The 18935-nt window shown below is 46.3% G+C and overlaps 1 protein-coding gene across 1 annotated transcript in view; it reads left to right on the top strand.

Moving 5' to 3' along the window:
- Positions 1 to 18935, top strand: part of LOC149461580 (uncharacterized) — a 94574-nt gene that overhangs the window by 58058 nt on the left and 17581 nt on the right. The window contains exon 4 of the mRNA XM_089678096.1: positions 10537 to 10654. Coding sequence (XP_089534222.1) covers positions 10537 to 10654 — 118 coding nt within the window. The remainder of the gene's footprint in view (positions 1 to 10536; positions 10655 to 18935) is intronic.

Raw genomic sequence — 18935 nt, 5'->3', positions numbered from 1 at the left:
CCCGTAATCTGCCAGCACCCTATGTCAAAAAATTCAACACAACAGCAGTGTGTGAGGAGACCTGGAAGTGGCACATGGCAGAGTGTGGCGATGGAGACAGCAGCAATGGGAGGCCGTACAGGGACCCATGAGAGACTCTGGACTTGGCAGCAGCATGAGGAGGCGGTATATAGGGGCCCATGGCAGATTAGGGGCCTGGCAGCAGCTATGGGAGGCCCGTAATCTGCCAGCACCCTATGTCAAAAAATTCAACACACCAGCAGTGTGAAGAGACCTGAATGTGGCACATGGCAGAGTGTGGCGATGGAAACAGCAGCAATGGGAGGCCGTACAGGGACCCATGAGAGACTCTGGACTTGGCAGCAGCATGAGGAGGCGGTATATAGGGGCCCATGGCAGATTAGGGGCCTGGCAGCAGCTATGGGAGGCCCGTAATCTGCCAGCACCCTATGTCAAAAAATTCAACACAACAGCAGTGTGTGAGGAGACCTGAAAGTGGCACATGGCAGAGTGTGGCGATGGAGACAGCAGCAATGGGAGGCCGTACAGGGACCCATGAGAGACTCTGGACTTGGCAGCAGCATGAGGAGGCAGTATATAGGGGCCCATGGCAGATTAGGGGCCTGGCAGCAGCTATGGGAAGCCCGTAATCTGCCAGCACCCTATGTCAAAAAATTGAAAACACAAGCAGTGTGAAGAGACCTGAATGTGGCACATGGCAGAGTGTGGCGATGGAGACAACAGCAATGGGAGGCCGTACAGGGACCCATGAGAGACTCTGGACTTGGCAGCAGCATGAGGAGGCGGTATATAGGGGCCCATGGCAGATTAGGGGCCTGGCAGCAGCTATGGGAGGCCCGTAATCTGCCAGGACCCTATGTCAAAAAATTGAAAACACAAGCAGTGTGAAGAGACCTGAATGTGGCACATGGCAGAGTGTGGCGATGGAGACAGCAGCAATGGGAGGCCGTACAGGGACCCATGAGAGACTCTGGACTTGGCAGCAGCATGAGGAGGCGGTATATAGGGGCCCATGGCAGATTAGGGGCCTGGCAGCAGCTATGGGAGGCCCGTAATCTGCCAGCACCCTATGTCAAAAAATTCAACACAACAGCAGTGTGTGAGGAGACCTGAAAGTGGCACATGGCAGAGTGTGGCGATGGAGACAGCAGCAATGGGAGGCCGTACAGGGACCCATGAGAGACTCTGGACTTGGCAGCAGCATGAGGAGGCGGTATATAGGGGCCCATGGCAGATTAGGGGCCTGGCAGCAGCTATGGGAGGCCCGTAATCTGCCAGCACCCTATGTCAAAAAATTGAAAACACAAGCAGTGTGAAGAGACCTGAATGTGGCACATGGCAGAGTGTGGCGATGGAGACAGCAGCAATGGGAGGCCGTACAGGGACCCATGAGAGACTCTGGACTTGGCAGCAGCATGAGGAGGTGGTATATAGGGGCCCATGGCAGATTAGGGGCCTGGCAGCAGCTATGGGAGGCCCGTAATCTGCCAGCACCCTATTTCAAAAAATTGAAAACACAAGCAGTGTGAAGAGACCTGAATGTGGCACATGGCAGAGTGTGGCGATGGAGACAGCAGCAATGGGAGGCCGTACAGGGACCCATGAGAGACTCTGGACTTGGCAGCAGCATGAGGAGGCGGTATATAGGGGCCCATGGCAGATTAGGGGCCTGGCAGCAGCTATGGGAGGCCCGTAATCTGCCAGCACCCTATGTCAAAAAATTGAAAACACAAGCAGTGTGAAGAGACCTGAATGTGGCACATGGCAGAGTGTGGCGATGGAGACAGCAGCAATGGGAGGCCGTACAGGGACCCATGAGAGACTCTGGACTTGGCAGCAGCATGAGGAGGTGGTATATAGGGGCCCATGGCAGATTAGGGGCCTGGCAGCAGCTATGGGAGGCCCGTAATCTGCCAGCACCCTATGTCAAAAAATTGAAAACACAAGCAGTGTGAAGAGACCTGAATGTGGCACATGGCAGAGTGTGGCGATGGAGACAGCAGCAATGGGAGGCCGTACAGGGACCCATGAGAGACTCTGGACTTGGCAGCAGCATGAGGAGGCGGTATATAGGGGCCCATGGCAGATTAGGGGCCTGGCAGCAGCTATGGGAGGCCCGTAATCTGCCAGCACCCTATGTCAAAAAATTCAACACAACAGCAGTGTGTGAGGAGACCTGAAAGTGGCACATGGCAGAGTGTGGCAATGGAGACAGCAGCAATGGGAGGCCGTACAGGGACCCATGAGAGACTCTGGACTTGGCAGCAGCATGAGGAGGCGGTATATAGGGGCCCATGGCAGATTAGGGGCCTGGCAGCAGCTATGGGAGGCCCGTAATCTGCCAGCACCCTATGTCAAAAAATTGAAAACACAAGCAGTGTGAAGAGACCTGAATGTGGCACATGGCAGAGTGTGGCGATGGAGACAGCAGCAATGGGAGGCCGTACAGGGACCCATGAGAGACTCTGGACTTGGCAGCAGCATGAGGAGGCGGTATATAGGGGCCTATGGCAGATTAGGGGCCTGGCAGCAGCTATAGGGGGCCCGTAATCTGCCAGCACCCTATGTCAAAAAATTCAACACACCAGCAGTGTGTGAGGAGACCTGAAAGTGGCACATGTTTGAGGCATGATTCATGGCGGATTTAGTCAGTTGTGTCAGGAACTGGTGGTTTGAAATCCAGACTAATCCACGCCTGATTCATTTTCACAAACGTGAGTCTCTCCACACTTTGGGTGGACAGTCGTGTCCTCCGCGGAGTTACAATACCTCCTGCCGCACTAAACACGCGCTCCGATGCCACGCTACTGGCCGGGCATGACAGCCTTTCAAGGGCAAATTCAGCTAGTTGGGGCCAAAGGTCAAGTTTCGTTGCCCAGTAGTCAAGGGGATTGTCTACCTCGGTTGGCAGGGTGCTGTCCAAGTAGGCCCAAGCCTGTTGTTTGAGCTCCTGCTCCAGGTCCACCTGATGCTGCTGCTGCTGCTGCGGCTGGTTAGTAGTTTCCTCACTGCGCTGGTGAAGAAAGCTACTCATCATCGACTGCAGACTGAGGCAGCCGCTGCTGGTGGAGCTGCCACTGCTCCTACCACCCCACCCCTCCCCTGCTGCCATGCCAGCGGAACGCGAGCGCACAGGGCCCACAGTGTCTGAGGATGGACGTTGGCGCACAAAGGCAGAGACCAACTGACTACATAGGTGGTTTTTATAGTACGTAATTTTGGCCTCCCTCTCAGCAGGTGTGAAAAAGGCCACCATTTTGGACCGGTAGCGAGGGTCCAACAAGGTGGACAGCCAAAAGTCATCCCTCTGTCTGATGGTTATTATTCGGCTGTCGCTACGCAAGCAACCGAGCATGCTATGGGCCATTTGTGCCAAGGAATGCGAGGGACTCCCTGCCTCCATCTCCACAGCATACTGCCACGGTGCGTCTGGGTCCTCTGTCTCCTCCTCCTCCTCCTCTACCAGATGCTCCTGCTCCTCCACTCCTGTCCGCTGAGTGGAAAAACCACCCATTTCACTCAATAATTCCTGAGCACAAATGTCCTCCTCTACCTCCTCCTCTTCTTCCTGTCCTGCCCCCACAGGGGTCATGTGGCGTTGAGATCTGTGCGCCACGTCTACCGCACCCTGACCAGCCATTGTTAACAGCATTTGTTCCAGGACGTGCAACAGAGGAATGACGTCGTTCATCCCATAGTCCTGCCGACTCACGAATAGCGTGGCCTCCTCAAAGGGCCTGAGCAAGCGGCAGGTGTCACGCATGAGCTGCCAATGGCTGACATCTAAGTTACACAGGGGAGTACCTTTATCCGCTTGTAACATAAGGAAATCGGTGATGGCCTTTCGCTGCTCGTAAAGGCGGTCTAACATGTGTAGGGTTGAATTCCACCTTGTTGCAACGTCGCAGATCAGGCGATGCTGTGGAATTCCGTTCTGCCGCTGCAGCTCAACGAGGGTGTTCTTTGCGGTGTAGGAATGGCTGAAATGCATGCACAGTTTACGTGACATTTTAAGGATGTCTTGCAGTGGGATGGTGGATTTTAGGAACCGCTTGACAACCAGATTGAACACGTGAGCCATGCATGGCGCATGGCACAACCTTCCTTGACGCAGAGCAGACACCATGTTCTTTCCGTTGTCGGTCAACATGGTTCCGATTTTAAGTTTGCGCGGAGACAGCCATCTGTCGATTTCTCTGTTCATTACACTCAGCAGTTCCTCCCCTGTGTGACTACGTTCGCCAAGGCATACCAGGTGCAGCACAGCGTGACACCGTTGCGCCCTGCACATGTGATATGCCGGTCGGGTAATGGGACTTGGCACGGGGGTGGCGGCTGAGGACACGGCGGAAAAAGAGGTGGTAGAGGCGGACATGTTTGCTGGACCAAGGACGTGCAAACGTGGAGGCAAAAGCATCGTGACCTGTCCAAGTTGCTGGTGCGGCTGTGCCGGCACCACGTTCACCCAGTGGGCCGTAAATGACATGTACTGTCCCTGACCGTAGTTACAGCTCCACACGTCGGCGCTGCCGTGCACTTTGGCAGAGACCGACATGCTCAAAGACTGGCCCACCATCTCTTCTACATGTGAATGCAGGGCTGGCACTGCCTTTTGGGCAAAGAAATGACGGCTTGGCACTCTCCACCGCGGCGCGGCACAAGCCATCGTTTCTCGGAAAGGTGCTGAGTCCACCAGTTGGAAAGGGAGGGACTGCAGCACCAGCAACTTGGACAGGAGGACGTTCAGCTTTTGCACCGTCGGGTGCGTGCTCGCAAACTGTTGTCTCTTGGAAACGGATTCCAAGAAAGACTGTTGACGGAATCCGAGAAGAGGAGTAGCAGGAGAAGGAGCATCTGAACGAGCGGAAGATGCCAACGAGCGACAACTCCCCTCAGCAGAGGTGTTGGAGCCTTGACTGGCTGATAGAGGGTGATTGACGACGTCGGGTGACGGAGCAAGTAACGGAGCGGGTGATGGAGCGGGGGCTGGGGCAGGCAGAACCGCCGTATCTTTATCACGGTTTTCCCAGGCCAACGAATGGTGACGCTGCATATGCTGACGCAACGCTGTAGTCCCAACATGGGCCCCCTGGCCACGCTTGCATTTCTGGCCACATAGTCGACATACGGCTACATTTACTTCCTCGGGCGGCTTGACGAAAAATTGCCACACCACCGAGTAGGAGACTTTGCCCCCGCTACTCCTCACTGGCTGACTGCTACTTCCTCCGTGCGCACCGGCACCACTACTGGCCGTGGTGGTAGGCTGCAGTGGAGCTGGTGCTCTACTCCGTGGCCGTTTGGCTCCACTGACACTGATGCGACCCTGCTGCCTCCTGGGCAACCCACCGACTGTTTCGCTCGCTGCCAAGCTGGCACCCTCTTCTCCTGATGATGCGGAAGAAATTGCCTGATGACGACGAGGCAGCCAAGTGCGATCAACCTCCTCATCATCAGGTACGGTCTCCGCCTCACTACTAGCCCCCTCGGCTGCGTCTGGGTCAGGAGACAGACCTGTCTCTAGACCGGCTACAGAGCCACTCTCCTCGCCAGTACTTCTTCGCCTGGCTGCTGAAAAGGCCGATGTCTCCCCCCGTTCCTGACCGCCCTCTGTTAGCTCTTCCTCACTGTACAGTGGGGCTGAGCCCACAGCATGCGATACTTCGCTTGGTGAGGGAACAGCAAAGGACAGGGGCAGGTAGAGGACATGTGATTTCAGTGGGCTTGCTCCCGGGCCATGCCAACTAACGGTTGTGTCTGACGTACCCACCGACCGTTGGCTGTAGGTGTCAGAGGTGACCTGGGAAGAGGAAGACGACCGAGCCAACCAATCAATGACGGCAGGGTTGTCGGTGGAGACACGACCGCTGGATGACACCGGGAGCACTGGCCTCTGGCTGCGAATAGTGCTGCCTCGACCCCTTCCTCTGCTGCCACGTCTGCTCGCTCCTAAAAAATTGCCTCCTCTGCCACTCCTCTGCATGTTGTCTGACATACTCTTTAATTCAACGATTATGTGTCCCTGAGTAACAATTCTCTGGCACTCAGTAACAATTCTGTCTGTCCCTGAGTAAAAATTCTGTGGCCCTAAGTAAAGTTTCTGTGGCCCTGAGTAACAATTCTCTGGCACTCAGTAACAATTCTGTCTGTCCCTGAGTAACAATTCTCTGGCACTCAGTAACAATTCTGTCTGTCCCTGAGTAAAAATTCTGTGGCCCTAAGTAAAGTTTCTGTGGCACTGAGTAACAATTCTCTGGCACTCAGTAACAATTCTGTCTGTCCCTGAGTAAAAATTCTGTGGCCCTAAGTAAAGTTTCTGTGGCCCTGAGTAACAATTCTCTGGCACTCCGTAACAATTCTGTCTGTCCCTGAGTAACAATTCTCTGGCACTCAGTAACAATTCTGTCTGTCCCTGAGTAACAATTCTCTGGCACTCAGTAACAATTCTGTCTGTCCCTGAGTAAAAATTCTGTGGCCCTAAGTAAAGTTTCTGTGGCCCTGAGTAACAATTCTCTGGCACTCAGTAACAATTCTGTCTGTCCCTGAGTAACAATTCTCTGGCACTCAGTAACAATTCTGTCTGTCCCTGAGTAAAAATTCTGTGGCCCTAATTAAAGTTTCTGTGGCCCTGAGTAACAATTCTCTGGCACTCCGTAACAATTCTGTCTGTCCCTGAGTAAAAATTCTGTGGCCCTAAGTAAAGTTTCTGTGGCCCTGAGTAACAATTCTCTGGCACTCAGTAACAATTCTGTCTGTCCCTGAGTAACAATTCTCTGGCACTCAGTAACAATTCTGTCTGTCCCTGAGTAAAAATTCTGTGGCCCTAAGTAAAGTTTCTGTGGCCCTGAGTAACAATTCTCTGGCACTCCGTAACAATTCTGTCTGTCCCTGAGTAACAATTCTCTGGCACTCAGTAACAATTCTGTCTGTCCCTGAGTAAAAATTCTGTGGCCCTAATTAAAGTTTCTGTGGCCCTGAGTAACAATTCTCTGGCACTCCGTAACAATTCTGTCTGTCCCTGAGTATGAATTCTGTGGCCCTAACTAGCGTTTCTTTGTCCCTAAGTAACAGTTCTGTGGCCCTGAGTAACAATTCTGTGTCTGTGCGAGTAACAATTCTGTGGCCCTAAGTAACAGTTCTGTGGCCCTCAGTAACAGTTCTGTGTCTGTGCGAGTAACAATTCTGTGTCTGTGCGAGTAACAATTCTGTGGCCCTAAGTAAAAGTTCTGTGGCCTTCAGTAACAATTCTGTGTCTGTGCGAGTAACAATTCTGTGTCTGTGCGAGTAACAATTCTGTGGCCCTAAGTAAAGTTTCTGTGGCCCTAAGTAACAATTCTCTGGCACTCAGTAACAATTCTGTCTGTCCCTGAGTAACAATTCTCTGGCACTCAGTAACAATTCTGTCTGTCCCTGAGTAAAAATTCTGTGGCCCTAAGTAAAGTTTCTGGGGCCCTGAGTAACAATTCTCTGGCACTCAGTAACAATTCTGTCTGTCCCTGAGTAAAAATTCTGTGGCCCTAAGTAAAGTTTCTGTGGCCCTGAGTAACAATTCTCTGGCACTCCGTAACAATTCTGTCTGTCCCTGAGTAACAATTCTCTGGCACTCAGTAACAATTCTGTCTGTCCCTGAGTAAAAATTCTGTGGCCCTAATTAAAGTTTCTGTGGCCCTGAGTAACAATTCTCTGGCACTCCGTAACAATTCTGTCTGTCCCTGAGTATGAATTCTGTGGCCCTAACTAGCGTTTCTTTGTCCCTAAGTAACAGTTCTGTGGCCCTGAGTAACAATTCTGTGTCTGTGCGAGTAACAATTCTGTGGCCCTAAGTAACAGTTCTGTGGCCCTCAGTAACAGTTCTGTGTCTGTGCGAGTAACAATTCTGTGTCTGTGCGAGTAACAATTCTGTGGCCCTAAGTAACAGTTCTGTGGCCTTCAGTAACAATTCTGTGTCTGTGCGAGTAACAATTCTGTGTCTGTGCGAGTAACAATTCTGTGGCCCTAAGTAAAGTTTCTGTGGCCCTAAGTAACAATTCTCTGGCACTCAGTAACAATTCTGTCTGTTCCTGAGTAACAATTCTCTGGCACTCAGTAACAATTCTGTCTGTCCCTGAGTAAAAATTCTGTGGCCCTAAGTAAAGTTTCTGTGGCCCTGAGTAACAATTCTCTGGCACTCCGTAACAATTCTGTCTGTCCCTGAGTAACAATTCTCTGGCACTCAGTAACAATTCTGTCTGTCCCTGAGTAAAAATTCTGTGGCCCTAATTAAAGTTTCTGTGGCCCTAAGTAACAATTCTCTGGCACTCCGTAACAATTCTGTCTGTCCCTGAGTAACAATTCTCTGGCACTCCGTAACAATTCTGTCTGTCCCTGAGTAACAATTCTCTGGCACTCAGTAACAATTCTGTCTGTCCCTGAGTAACAATTCTCTGGCACTCAGTAACAATTCTGTCTGTCCCTGAGTAAAAATTCTGTGGCCCTAAGTAAAGTTTCTGTGGCCCTGAGTAACAATTCTCTGGCACTCCGTAACAATTCTGTCTGTCCCTGAGTATGAATTCTGTGGCCCTAACTAGCGTTTCTTTGTCCCTAAGTAACAGTTCTGTGGCCCTGAGTAACAATTCTGTGTCTGTGCGAGTAACAATTCTGTGGCCCTAAGTAACAGTTCTGTGGCCCTCAGTAACAGTTCTGTGTCTGTGCGAGTAACAATTCTGTGTCTGTGCGAGTAACAATTCTGTGGCCCTAAGTAAAGTTTCTGTGGCCCTCAGTAACAGTTCTGTGTCTGTGCGAGTAACAATTCTGTGTCTGTGCGAGTAACAATTCTGTGGCCCTAAGTAAAGTTTCTGTGGCCCTAAGTAACAATTCTCTGGCACTCAGTAACAATTCTGTCTGTCCCTGAGTAACAATTCTCTGGCACTCAGTAACAATTCTGTCTGTCCCTGAGTAAAAATTCTGTGGCCCTAAGTAAAGTTTCTGTGGCCCTGAGTAACAATTCTCTGGCACTCCATAACAATTCTGTCTGTCCCTGAGTAACAATTCTCTGGCACTCAGTAACAATTCTGTCTGTCCCTGAGTAAAAATTCTGTGGCCCTAAGTAAAGTTTCTGTGGCCCTGAGTAACAATTCTCTGGCACTCCGTAACAATTCTGTCTGTCCCTGAGTATGAATTCTGTGGCCCTAACTAGCGTTTCTTTGTCCCTAAGTAACAGTTCTGTGGCCCTGAGTAACAATTCTGTGTCTGTGCGAGTAACAATTCTGTGGCCCTAAGTAACAGTTCTGTGGCCCTCAGTAACAGTTCTGTGTCTGTGCGAGTAACAATTCTGTGTCTGTGCGAGTAACAATTCTGTGGCCCTAAGTAACAGTTCTGTGGCCTTCAGTAACAATTCTGTGTCTGTGCGAGTAACAATTCTGTGTCTGTGCGAGTAACAATTCTGTGGCCCTAAGTAAAGTTTCTGTGGCCCTAAGTAACAATTCTCTGGCACTCAGTAACAATTCTGTCTGTCCCTGAGTAACAATTCTCTGGCACTCAGTAACAATTCTGTCTGTCCCTGAGTAAAAATTCTGTGGCCCTAAGTAAAGTTTCTGTGGCCCTAAGTAACAATTCTCTGGCACTCAGTAACAATTCTGTCTGTCCCTGAGTAACAATTCTCTGGCACTCAGTAACAATTCTGTCTGTCCCTGAGTAAAAATTCTGTGGCCCTAATTAAAGTTTCTGTGGCCCTAAGTAACAATTCTCTGGCACTCAGTAACAATTCTGTCTGTCCCTGAGTAACAATTCTCTGGCACTCAGTAACAATTCTGTCTGTCCCTGAGTAAAAATTCTGTGGCCCTAATAACGTTTCTGTGGCCCTAAGTAACAATTCTCTGGCACTGAGTAACAATTCTGTCTGTCCCTGAGTATGAATTCTGTGGCCCTAACTAGCGTTTCTTTGTCCCTAAATAACGATTCTGTGGCCCTCATTAACAAGTCTGTGTCCCTGAGTAATGGTTCTCTGTCCCTAAGTAACTTTTCTCTGTCCCCAATTATCGTTTCTGTGGCCCTAACTCTGTCTCTGTCCCTAGTACAGAGCGGTCTGCCTCTGTTCAATAACTGCAGGCAAATGAAGAATTCCAAAATGGCCGCTATTTATAGCTCGACCATTACACAGTGCTGGCTGGCTGGCTGCTGATTGGCTGATGCGATCACATGTAGTTGAGGAATGCATTATGGGTCAGCGCGCCTTGTCTGCGCGCCTTCCCAGACATCCCCGCTCCGTCGCCGCACATGTCAGCCGCCATTTTCTGAAAAATTTCGATTTGCGCGTCCGAATTAGGCTATTTTTCGGATTCGGCACGAATCGAAATTTTTCCGATATTCGACTCGAATTCCACTTCGGATACTTCGATTCGCTCATCTCTAATTAACATCATTATTGTTCTTTGAATTTCGCAGATGCGTAGCATACTCTACTTGCCTGTACATGTTATGACAGATTATTTTGCTAAAATGCCAATTCCAACTGTATTCTCCTATTTTTATTTTCAGGAAAACAAAGAAGTTTGGGACTTGAACCATGGAAAATTGGGGTTATCTCTGTTGGTGTTTTCCTGGCAATAGAGGCTGTAGTGCTTGCTGTCTATTGCTTACTATGCAGAAAACAAAGGTATTATTCATATACTGTAACAGATAGTAACCATTAGCACATCCCTTGTGCAGCTTACCTATAATTCATCAACACAAAATTAGGCATTTTTTATAAATAAAGCTTTAAAATGTAACTTTCTTGAAGAAAAATAAATTTTAAAGTTTGTTTACATTGTTGAGCCCCCCATGGGACAAAGTACATATAGTACATTGTTTCACGTTGCTAGATGCTTCCTCAGTCTAGTTATGAAGTCCAACCTGCCCCCATCCCTGCATGGTAAATCTGGCAACATTTTGAAAAGAGATGGATCCATTGTAACTGCAGCTTGTCTCAATTCAGGGCACTTTTCCCAGACAAGCTTCAGCAGGAGGAACGAGGAATGCAAAAACACAAGATGCTAACACATATTCTCTCCCTCTGCATTTCTCTTGTCTCGGGATTATGCTCTGAGCAAAGACAACCTGCAGTTAGGAAATGGATCTGTCTCCTTCCAAGCTGTTGTCAAATTTGTGTGCGGAGAGGAACAGGTCACACTTCATAATTAGACATAAGGTGTACCAAGCTACGTGCAACAAAGTACTACATGTTGGGTAGAAAAATGTAAAAAAAAATGTAACAATAGTGCTTTAAATATTGTTCCACAAATATAGCAGCAAATAAAACTAATATTATAATTTGAGCACAAATGTTTTTTCACAGGTTCACATATGAGGTAATCAGCAAGAAGAATGCTAATTTCCATTCATTTTAAATAAAAGTATTACAGTTTAATGACTACTAATATTGTGCTTTGATTATATGTTTATAATAAATTAAATTCAATCCAACCAGGATCCTGATTGTTCTGTCTTCGCTACACGTTTCCCTGTGTGTAACTCGACATGCAGCTAAACCCTTCTTATTCTGCATTAAGCCAAGACTGAATGCAGTGGCGTAGCGTGGTGGTAGTGGTGATGGGGGGCAGCCAGTGTGTTCACCCAGGTTGCAACATTTAGAGGGGTGAAGAAATTAGTCCCACGCAGGCCCGAGTGTGCTGGGCCAGCCAACCATGTACCTACTTTACTTTACTGCCTCCCATAGGCTCCATCTCACCCTTAGACAGACCCGTCTTCAGTTCAGTAGAAGCACACAGTTGTGTTTAGCTCCTCCCCCAGTGGCTCCACCCCTGCTCATATATATATATATAGAGAGAGAGAGAGATAAAAGAGTTAAAATATACAGCAGATCTGTTGGCACTTGTACTAGTGGAAGGGACTCAGGGAGTGCTAAATGTCCACAGGTTAGGGGGCGCAAATTACTTGCCTTGCCCCAGGTGCTGACAACCCACGCTACGCTACTGATTGAATGTAATCGTGAAGCTTTATTAACAAAACAGGGCGGGTGGAACTATTAAAAAAACAGATAAGAAGTACATATAATCAATGCATGGAACATACAAACACAATAAAATGATTAGGCTGAGGACAGCAATAAGTCCATGCTCACCAGCGATGCTGCTTGTAGGGGATGTGAGTTCAGTCCACAAAATGTGCTTCAGAGAATTATGGCTGGCTCCTTTCCCTCAGTTCTTAAAATGGAGTCTGAGCTCCCAGGACGCACCTGTTTCCTTTTCTGAGAATGAGAATTTTATTAGGTCAAAAAGTCTCTAGTTTCTGTAAGACAGTAAATTTATTCTGGGCTCCATTTGGTGGCAGAATTTAATATTACAGAATGGTTTTCTCTGCTGAAGGTAGAACTGTACCTGCCTGGTATCAATGGATACCACTATTTGGGTCTTCAGAAGAATATGACAAGACCAGATCAGAGCACTGTCATCGGGAGCTGATTTCTTGTTTAGGATGCACTGAACTTCTACTGCTGATCTAATCCTTTGACAGCGCTGCCAGCCTTTACAGTCATAGTCATTTGCATGGGTGGTACATTTAAAGGAATGGGCTATATAAATGAGGTGAGTAATAATTTGAACGAGTGCCTTCCAGGTTGAGAATGTTAAATATGTGGGACTTAATCTGGCTGTCACCTTTTGAAGTGTGGAGATCTCAGGGTGGATTTCAACATTTGAGTCTGAATCTACTAGCTCAATTTTGCCACTATCAGAATAGAGCAGTTCTGTGCTGTACAGGAATGCATGTCCTGTAAACCATGTTGTATCCTTAAGGTGACATACAGTGACAACTTTTGTAGCATGGTCTGCAGGATTATGGTTAATACATGTCAAGTGTCTGTAGCAGTGAGCCCCTGCAGATTGCCAACCTGGGTTTCTCTAGGGCACAGAGTCTAAGCCCCATACTTCATCTTCACCAGGGCCGCTGATGGTGGGGATGGACTTGCAACAAGCTGGAACTAGGTTGCAGCTCACAGATACATGGAGACCACTCCTGTGTGCAGAGTACAAACAGCAGGAGACAACAGGAAATCCAGGAGATGAGCCGAGGTCAGGATGGGCAGCAAATAAGCACACACAGTGGATGAATCCGGCATTGGTACACAGGTAGTCAGGCACAGGATACACAAGTAGCAAGCGAACGGGAGATCAGAGAACTTTGAAGCTGTTCAGGCAATAAGGGCTACACTGAGCAAGTCTTACATGGGCAAGCAAACTAGGAGGCAGGCCAGGAAGTGATGGAAGAGAAGGAAATAAAAACCCACAGAATAGCAGGCAACACCCAAAGGTGAGCACAGCCGAACCACACATGTGGAAGGAAACATGGTAGGAAACACACTGCAGCAAGGAGGTATGAATCCACAGGCAAGGAACTGCAAGCTAACTTGTGACAGTAGATACTAAATCCTCTTGTGTTGGACAGGTGGCTCTCCTAACCCTTAGCACTCTGTTGTCGACATAAACATACAATCATCTACTCTCATTATAGATCTAACCTAACACTACCTTGCTGTCAGTGTAGAAAATGGCATGTTTAAGGTCAATGTCCAGTATGTTTGGTTAGCTCAACAGCTAATACTGAAGCACAAAGTCCCAGTCTAGGTATGGTGTACTCATAGTGTGGAGCCAATTTTGTATGCGTTGCTATGCTGCAACATCTACAGTTTTTAAGTAGGCAACAGCAGCTATTGCTTTGACAGAAGCATCAGAGTATATGCAAGGTTTTTGGCTTTGTACTTATGTAGAGGGTACAGGAGCATTTGGGATTGAAACACACAGATCAGATAAAGTTGTCTGAGAATTTCTCCACTCTGCTCAAGAGTTTCTTTTATCAAGGGGCAGTGGGGCATCCCAGTCAGATGTTTCGCAAGTTAAGTCTTTATGCAGTGCATTAACTTGGAGACAAGGACTACAAATCCTAATTGATCATACAGGCTATTATTCATGGACAAGACACCTCTGGGAGAGAAAGGCTTTTCATCTGTGTTTATTTGGAGGGTAAAGGAATCCATTTTCAAGCCCTATAACAGACTGAGATGACACTGTAAAGGTAAAGAGTCTGTCCCCAAATCTAAGTCTCTTAGATCATTAGAGTGATCTTAGGAAGAGAAAGCTTCCATTGCTTCTTTACTGTTGGAAGCAACCTTGAGACGCCTGAGATTGAAGCAAGCTAACATTTGCTGTGCTGTTTTTAGAAGACTAATTGCAGACTCATTGAAAGATAGAGATTTTAAACAGTCATCCAAGTAAAAATCGTTTTCTACGAATTGTCTAGCATCTGAGCCATACTTCACCCAGGTTCACCCTCCAGAGCAGAATGTCTGAGTCCATAGATAGCATCTGTAGGAGAAGGGTTGTTGCAAAGATGTGTACTGTCATGCGGTACTCAATGATTTCTTTGGAGGGGTAACTTTCTCTAAACCGAAGAAATCTCAAGAAGTTTCTGTCTTTCTCTCTGACAAGGAAGCAATGGAACATCTGTTCGATGTCAGCTATGAAAGCAACTGAGTCTCTGTGAAAGCTTAGGAGCATCCCCAGACGTTTGTTATTGAGGTCTGGACCTGTCAAGAGGATCTAATTTAGGGAGACATTCTCAAATTTGGCAATAGAGTCAATACTACTGTGATCTGACCTGGCTTCCTAGGGTGGTATACTCCAAATATCGTTAGGTATCAGCACTCCTCAGAGTCTTTAGGAACGGGAGCTATTTCTGCATGACCGTTCTCAAAGATTTTCTTCATGAAAGAAAAGAAGTGGTCTCTTATCTCTGGCTTTCTTTGAAACTTACATTGAAGAGAAGAGAAACACCTTTGTGCTTGTTCTCTGTTATAAGGAAGGTGTCACCTCTGTGGTCTGAAGGGGTGAGCCAGCTGTTTTTGTCATCTTTGACTAATCCCTGCTCAATTATTTCCAAGAAGAATTTGTCCTCAATAGACATGGCCACCTGATTGTCCTTGTTTGTTCTTTGAAAGACTGTGTACACTAAATGGTCTTGGTCACTGTCACAGGCAAGGTTGTAACTAGAGGGGCATATGAAGGGAAAAGGCAAGTGGGTAGTGTATGGCAATTAATTTCTGAGGAAATGGTTGTGGCATGGCTGGAAAAGGGAGGGACATCTGTTTATATAATATGCAAGCTGTTAACAGAGAGAGATTTGTGCATGTTTCCTACACATAAATCTCCTATAATAACCCATCCTAGGTCTAACATCTGCAGATAGGGAGCACTGTAGGGACCACTAATTTGAGCTTTTGCTTAATGGACTCGTAAGATATCTCTCTCAAGGAGTAGGATTATCTAAACCTGAGGATCAAGTTCTAGTACCAAGTGCACTATGTGTTTCAAGCGTAGGTGATGAACCATTACATCTGTTTAGGAATTTCAGATCTGTAAGCAGGGATCTGATTGTTTTCAATAAGGGTTGGTAAAGACAGGCATGTTTGTCCATCAATAGACTTGACTAGGTAGCCAGATGCTCTCCTCCCCTCTGTCTCCACTATTCCTGCACAAGTTCTTTAAGAGTAGGGAATGATGGAACCTTTAATGCCAACTATGTCAAAGAAGATTAATCTGGCTAAAGACTTTACTTGTATCTTACATTACTTTGCTCATCAAGAACTGCATAAAGAATAATGGCTTTGTTCCTTTGGCCTGCTGGGTAAACTATGACTAGATAGATTTTGGAACAGGACCTTCCACCTATGATTCATTTGCAGACTTCTGTGCATTGTGAAGTGATCTCTGGTGTAGTTGTAGCAGTATGTCCTTCTTCCCAGCTGTGCTCACTAGTGATATGTGTGCTTTGCAAAGTCCATGGGGCTAGCCCAGGTAGTAAAGCTATGTTGTGATATGAGCTGTTACATTCTGTGCATTTTACTCTGACAATACAATCCTTGGCAAAGTTAGATTTTGAAAACTCTGAAGTGTCTGCATTTTAGAAGAGGATGTGGATTCCTGTGCAAGGGACACTGCTTACCAGTATCTTTGATCTTTGTCTCTTAGTTAGAGGGGCTGGCAGACCTGTGAAAAGAATCTGGGGGAGTCACATTAGTTTTGTGTACTGCTACTGGAGTTTTGTGAGGGTTCAGTCCTGTAGAATCAGACATGACAATGTGAAATCAAAACTAAGATAATTTCATGTTCTAGTTTGCTAGCTTACAAAGTCCAAAAAAAAACAGAGAAAGAGAGGAATGGAACAGGTGTCCTTAGTTATACTTTAACCTTAGGCCGGCCATAGACGGGTCGAAAATCGGCCGATTTTTCTTTAAAAAAACGAAAAATCGGTCGTTCAAGTGGCCGACGTTACCAGCAACGGTAAAAAAAATCGGCCGATTTTCATCCCGTCTACAGACGGCAAAAAGTGTCCCTGCAGAGAGCTCTGCTATTTCTTCTGACAGTTCCTTGACATTTATAGCGGCTGCACCAATGTATCTGTTTGTATCCATTTAGGATACAGATGTTTTTATTCAGAAACAAATAAATACATTGTTGCTACCGCTATAAATGTCAAGGAACTGTCAGAAGAAATAGCGGAGCTCTCTGCAGGGACACTTTTTGCTGGACTGGAATTCCTCTTCTTCTTCATCCTCTTCTTCTTCTTCTTCTTCTTCATCTTCTTCATCTTCCTCTTCTTCACCTTCCTCTTCATCCTCTTCTTCTTCTTTTTCACCCTCTTCTTCTTCTTCTTTTTCATCTTCTTCTTCTTCATCCTCTTCTTCTTCTTCTTTTTCATCCTCTTCTTCATCTTCCTCTTATTCTTCTTCCTCTTATTCTTCATCCTCTTCTTCATCTTTCTCTTCTTCATCTTCCTTTTCTTCTTCATCCTCTTCTTCTTCATCCTCTTCTTCTTCTACTTCTTCTTCTTCATCGTCTTCTTCTTTATCCTCTTCTTCTTCTTCATCCTCTTCTTCTTCGTCTTCTTCATCTTCTTCATCCTCTTCTTCATCCTCTTCTTCTTCTTCATCCTCTTCTTCTTCTTCATCCTCTTCCTCTTCATCCTCTTCTTCTTCTTCTTCACCCTCTTCTTCTTCTTCTTTTTCATCTTCTTCTTCTTCATCCTCTTCTTCTTCTTCTTTTTCATCCTCTTCTTCATCTTCCTCTTATTCTTCTTCCTCTTATTCTTCATCCTCTTCTTCATCTTTCTCTTCTTCATCTTCCTTTTCTTCTTCATCCTCTTCTTCTTCATCCTCTTCTTCTTTTACTTCTTCTTCTTCATCGTCTTCTTCTTTATCCTCTTCTTCTTCTTCATCCTCTTCTTCTTCTTCTTCATCATCTTCTTCATCCTCTTCTTCATCCTCTTCTTCTTCTTCATCCTCTTCTTCTTCTTCATCCTCTTCTTCTTCTACTTCTGCTTCTTCATCCTCTTCTTCTTCTTCATCTTCTTCTTCTTCATCCTCTTCTTCTTCTACTTCTTCTTCTTCATCCTCTTCTTCATCCTCTTCTTCTTCTTCTTCATCCTCTTCTTCTTCATCCTCTTCTTCTTCTTCTTCATCTTCTTCATCCTCTTCTTCATCCTCTTCTTCTTCTTCATCCTCTTCTACTTCTTCTTCTTCATCCTCTTCTTCTTCATCCTCTTCTTCATCCTCTTCTTCTTCATCCTCTTCTTCTTCATCCTCTTCTTCAACCTCTTCTTCATCCTCTTCTTCTTCATCCTCTTCTTCAACCTCTTCTTCATCCTCTTCGTCTTCTTCTTCTTCCTCTTCTTCATCCTCTTCTTCTTCCTCTTCTTCATCCTCTTCTTTTTTCTTCTTTTTGTCTCCCTCTTGCAGGTCACTGCTCATGCGCAGATTTATTTATCGGTAAAATATCGGCCGATTTGCCCATCATTGCTGCGAAAATCGGCCGATTTTTTTCCAACTTTACTGATAAAAAAAATCTGCCAAAATACCGAAAAACGGCCGACCATTTAGCCCACTAACGATCCGAAAATCGGCCGATTTTGTTTTCGGCTGAAAAATCGGCCGATTTTCAAAACTATCTATGGCCTGCATTAGTTGTAAATTTAAACATTATCCTGTGGGCAAGCTCCCAATCCATGAAAGGGGTATTTTAGCAATAAGCAGAGCCCCATCTTCTTTCAGTTGCTCTTTGTTGAGGAATGGGAAGCAGCATGGCGTGGAACAGTTTTAAGGAAAGAGAGAATTTGAAGGTATTTCTGATATGGTGAGGGAAAACCTTTATATAAGAAATATGATAAATGTTAAAATATTTTAACACCCAAAGTGAAGCAGTTTACTTATTGAAAAGTGAGTAAGGTATTACAATCACAAGGACACATGTCATGCCTTACATTTTTACTCACCTAGGTGGATGCAGCAACATCCCCATGCTGCATCTGTCCCTTGCCATCTCTAAGACAGAGAACTGAGCCATCAAAGATCGCTGACCGCTAAGTTCTACATACATGGGCACATAGACATCCTTACAGGCATTACAGCACACATATAAGGGCTGTACATAATTCCATATGTGATTCCATTTATCCAGTCAGCTGTCCGTCCTCTACACTGAAGCTGTTACTGGGAGCCAGTCATGTGACTGGGCCAGAGAAACCTCAGAATAGGTATGTATAGACATCTTTTCTTTTACAGATTAGTTAGAATAGTCTTAGAATGGGGGTAAAAGTAGCTTTAGGCTTAGTTAGAATTTGACTGGAATTCTACTTTAATTCTTTTCCAACTTATAGTAATTCCAAAAGCAGTCAATTTAGTCCAGAATTGCCAGTCCTATGTTAAACAATGGCAAGCAAAAGAAACTCTTATATTATCAATATCAAATGAATCACTTCTCCCTTTTACAGGGTATATAGAATATGCTTAGAATGGGGATAGGAGTATATTTAGTGCAGGTTAACATATATGCAGATTGGATGCAGTTTGAACCGCATCCAATCCGTATATCGTGAAATAACATTGC

This window comes from Staurois parvus, unplaced genomic scaffold, assembly GCF_062004578.1.
Source record: "Staurois parvus isolate SC_StPar_1 unplaced genomic scaffold, SC_StPar_1.0 ptg000198l, whole genome shotgun sequence".
In the NCBI taxonomy this organism is placed as follows: domain Eukaryota; kingdom Metazoa; phylum Chordata; class Amphibia; order Anura; family Ranidae; genus Staurois; species Staurois parvus.
The sequence above is the reverse complement of the archived record's forward strand: the minus strand, read 5'-3'. Positions and strand labels throughout refer to the sequence as shown.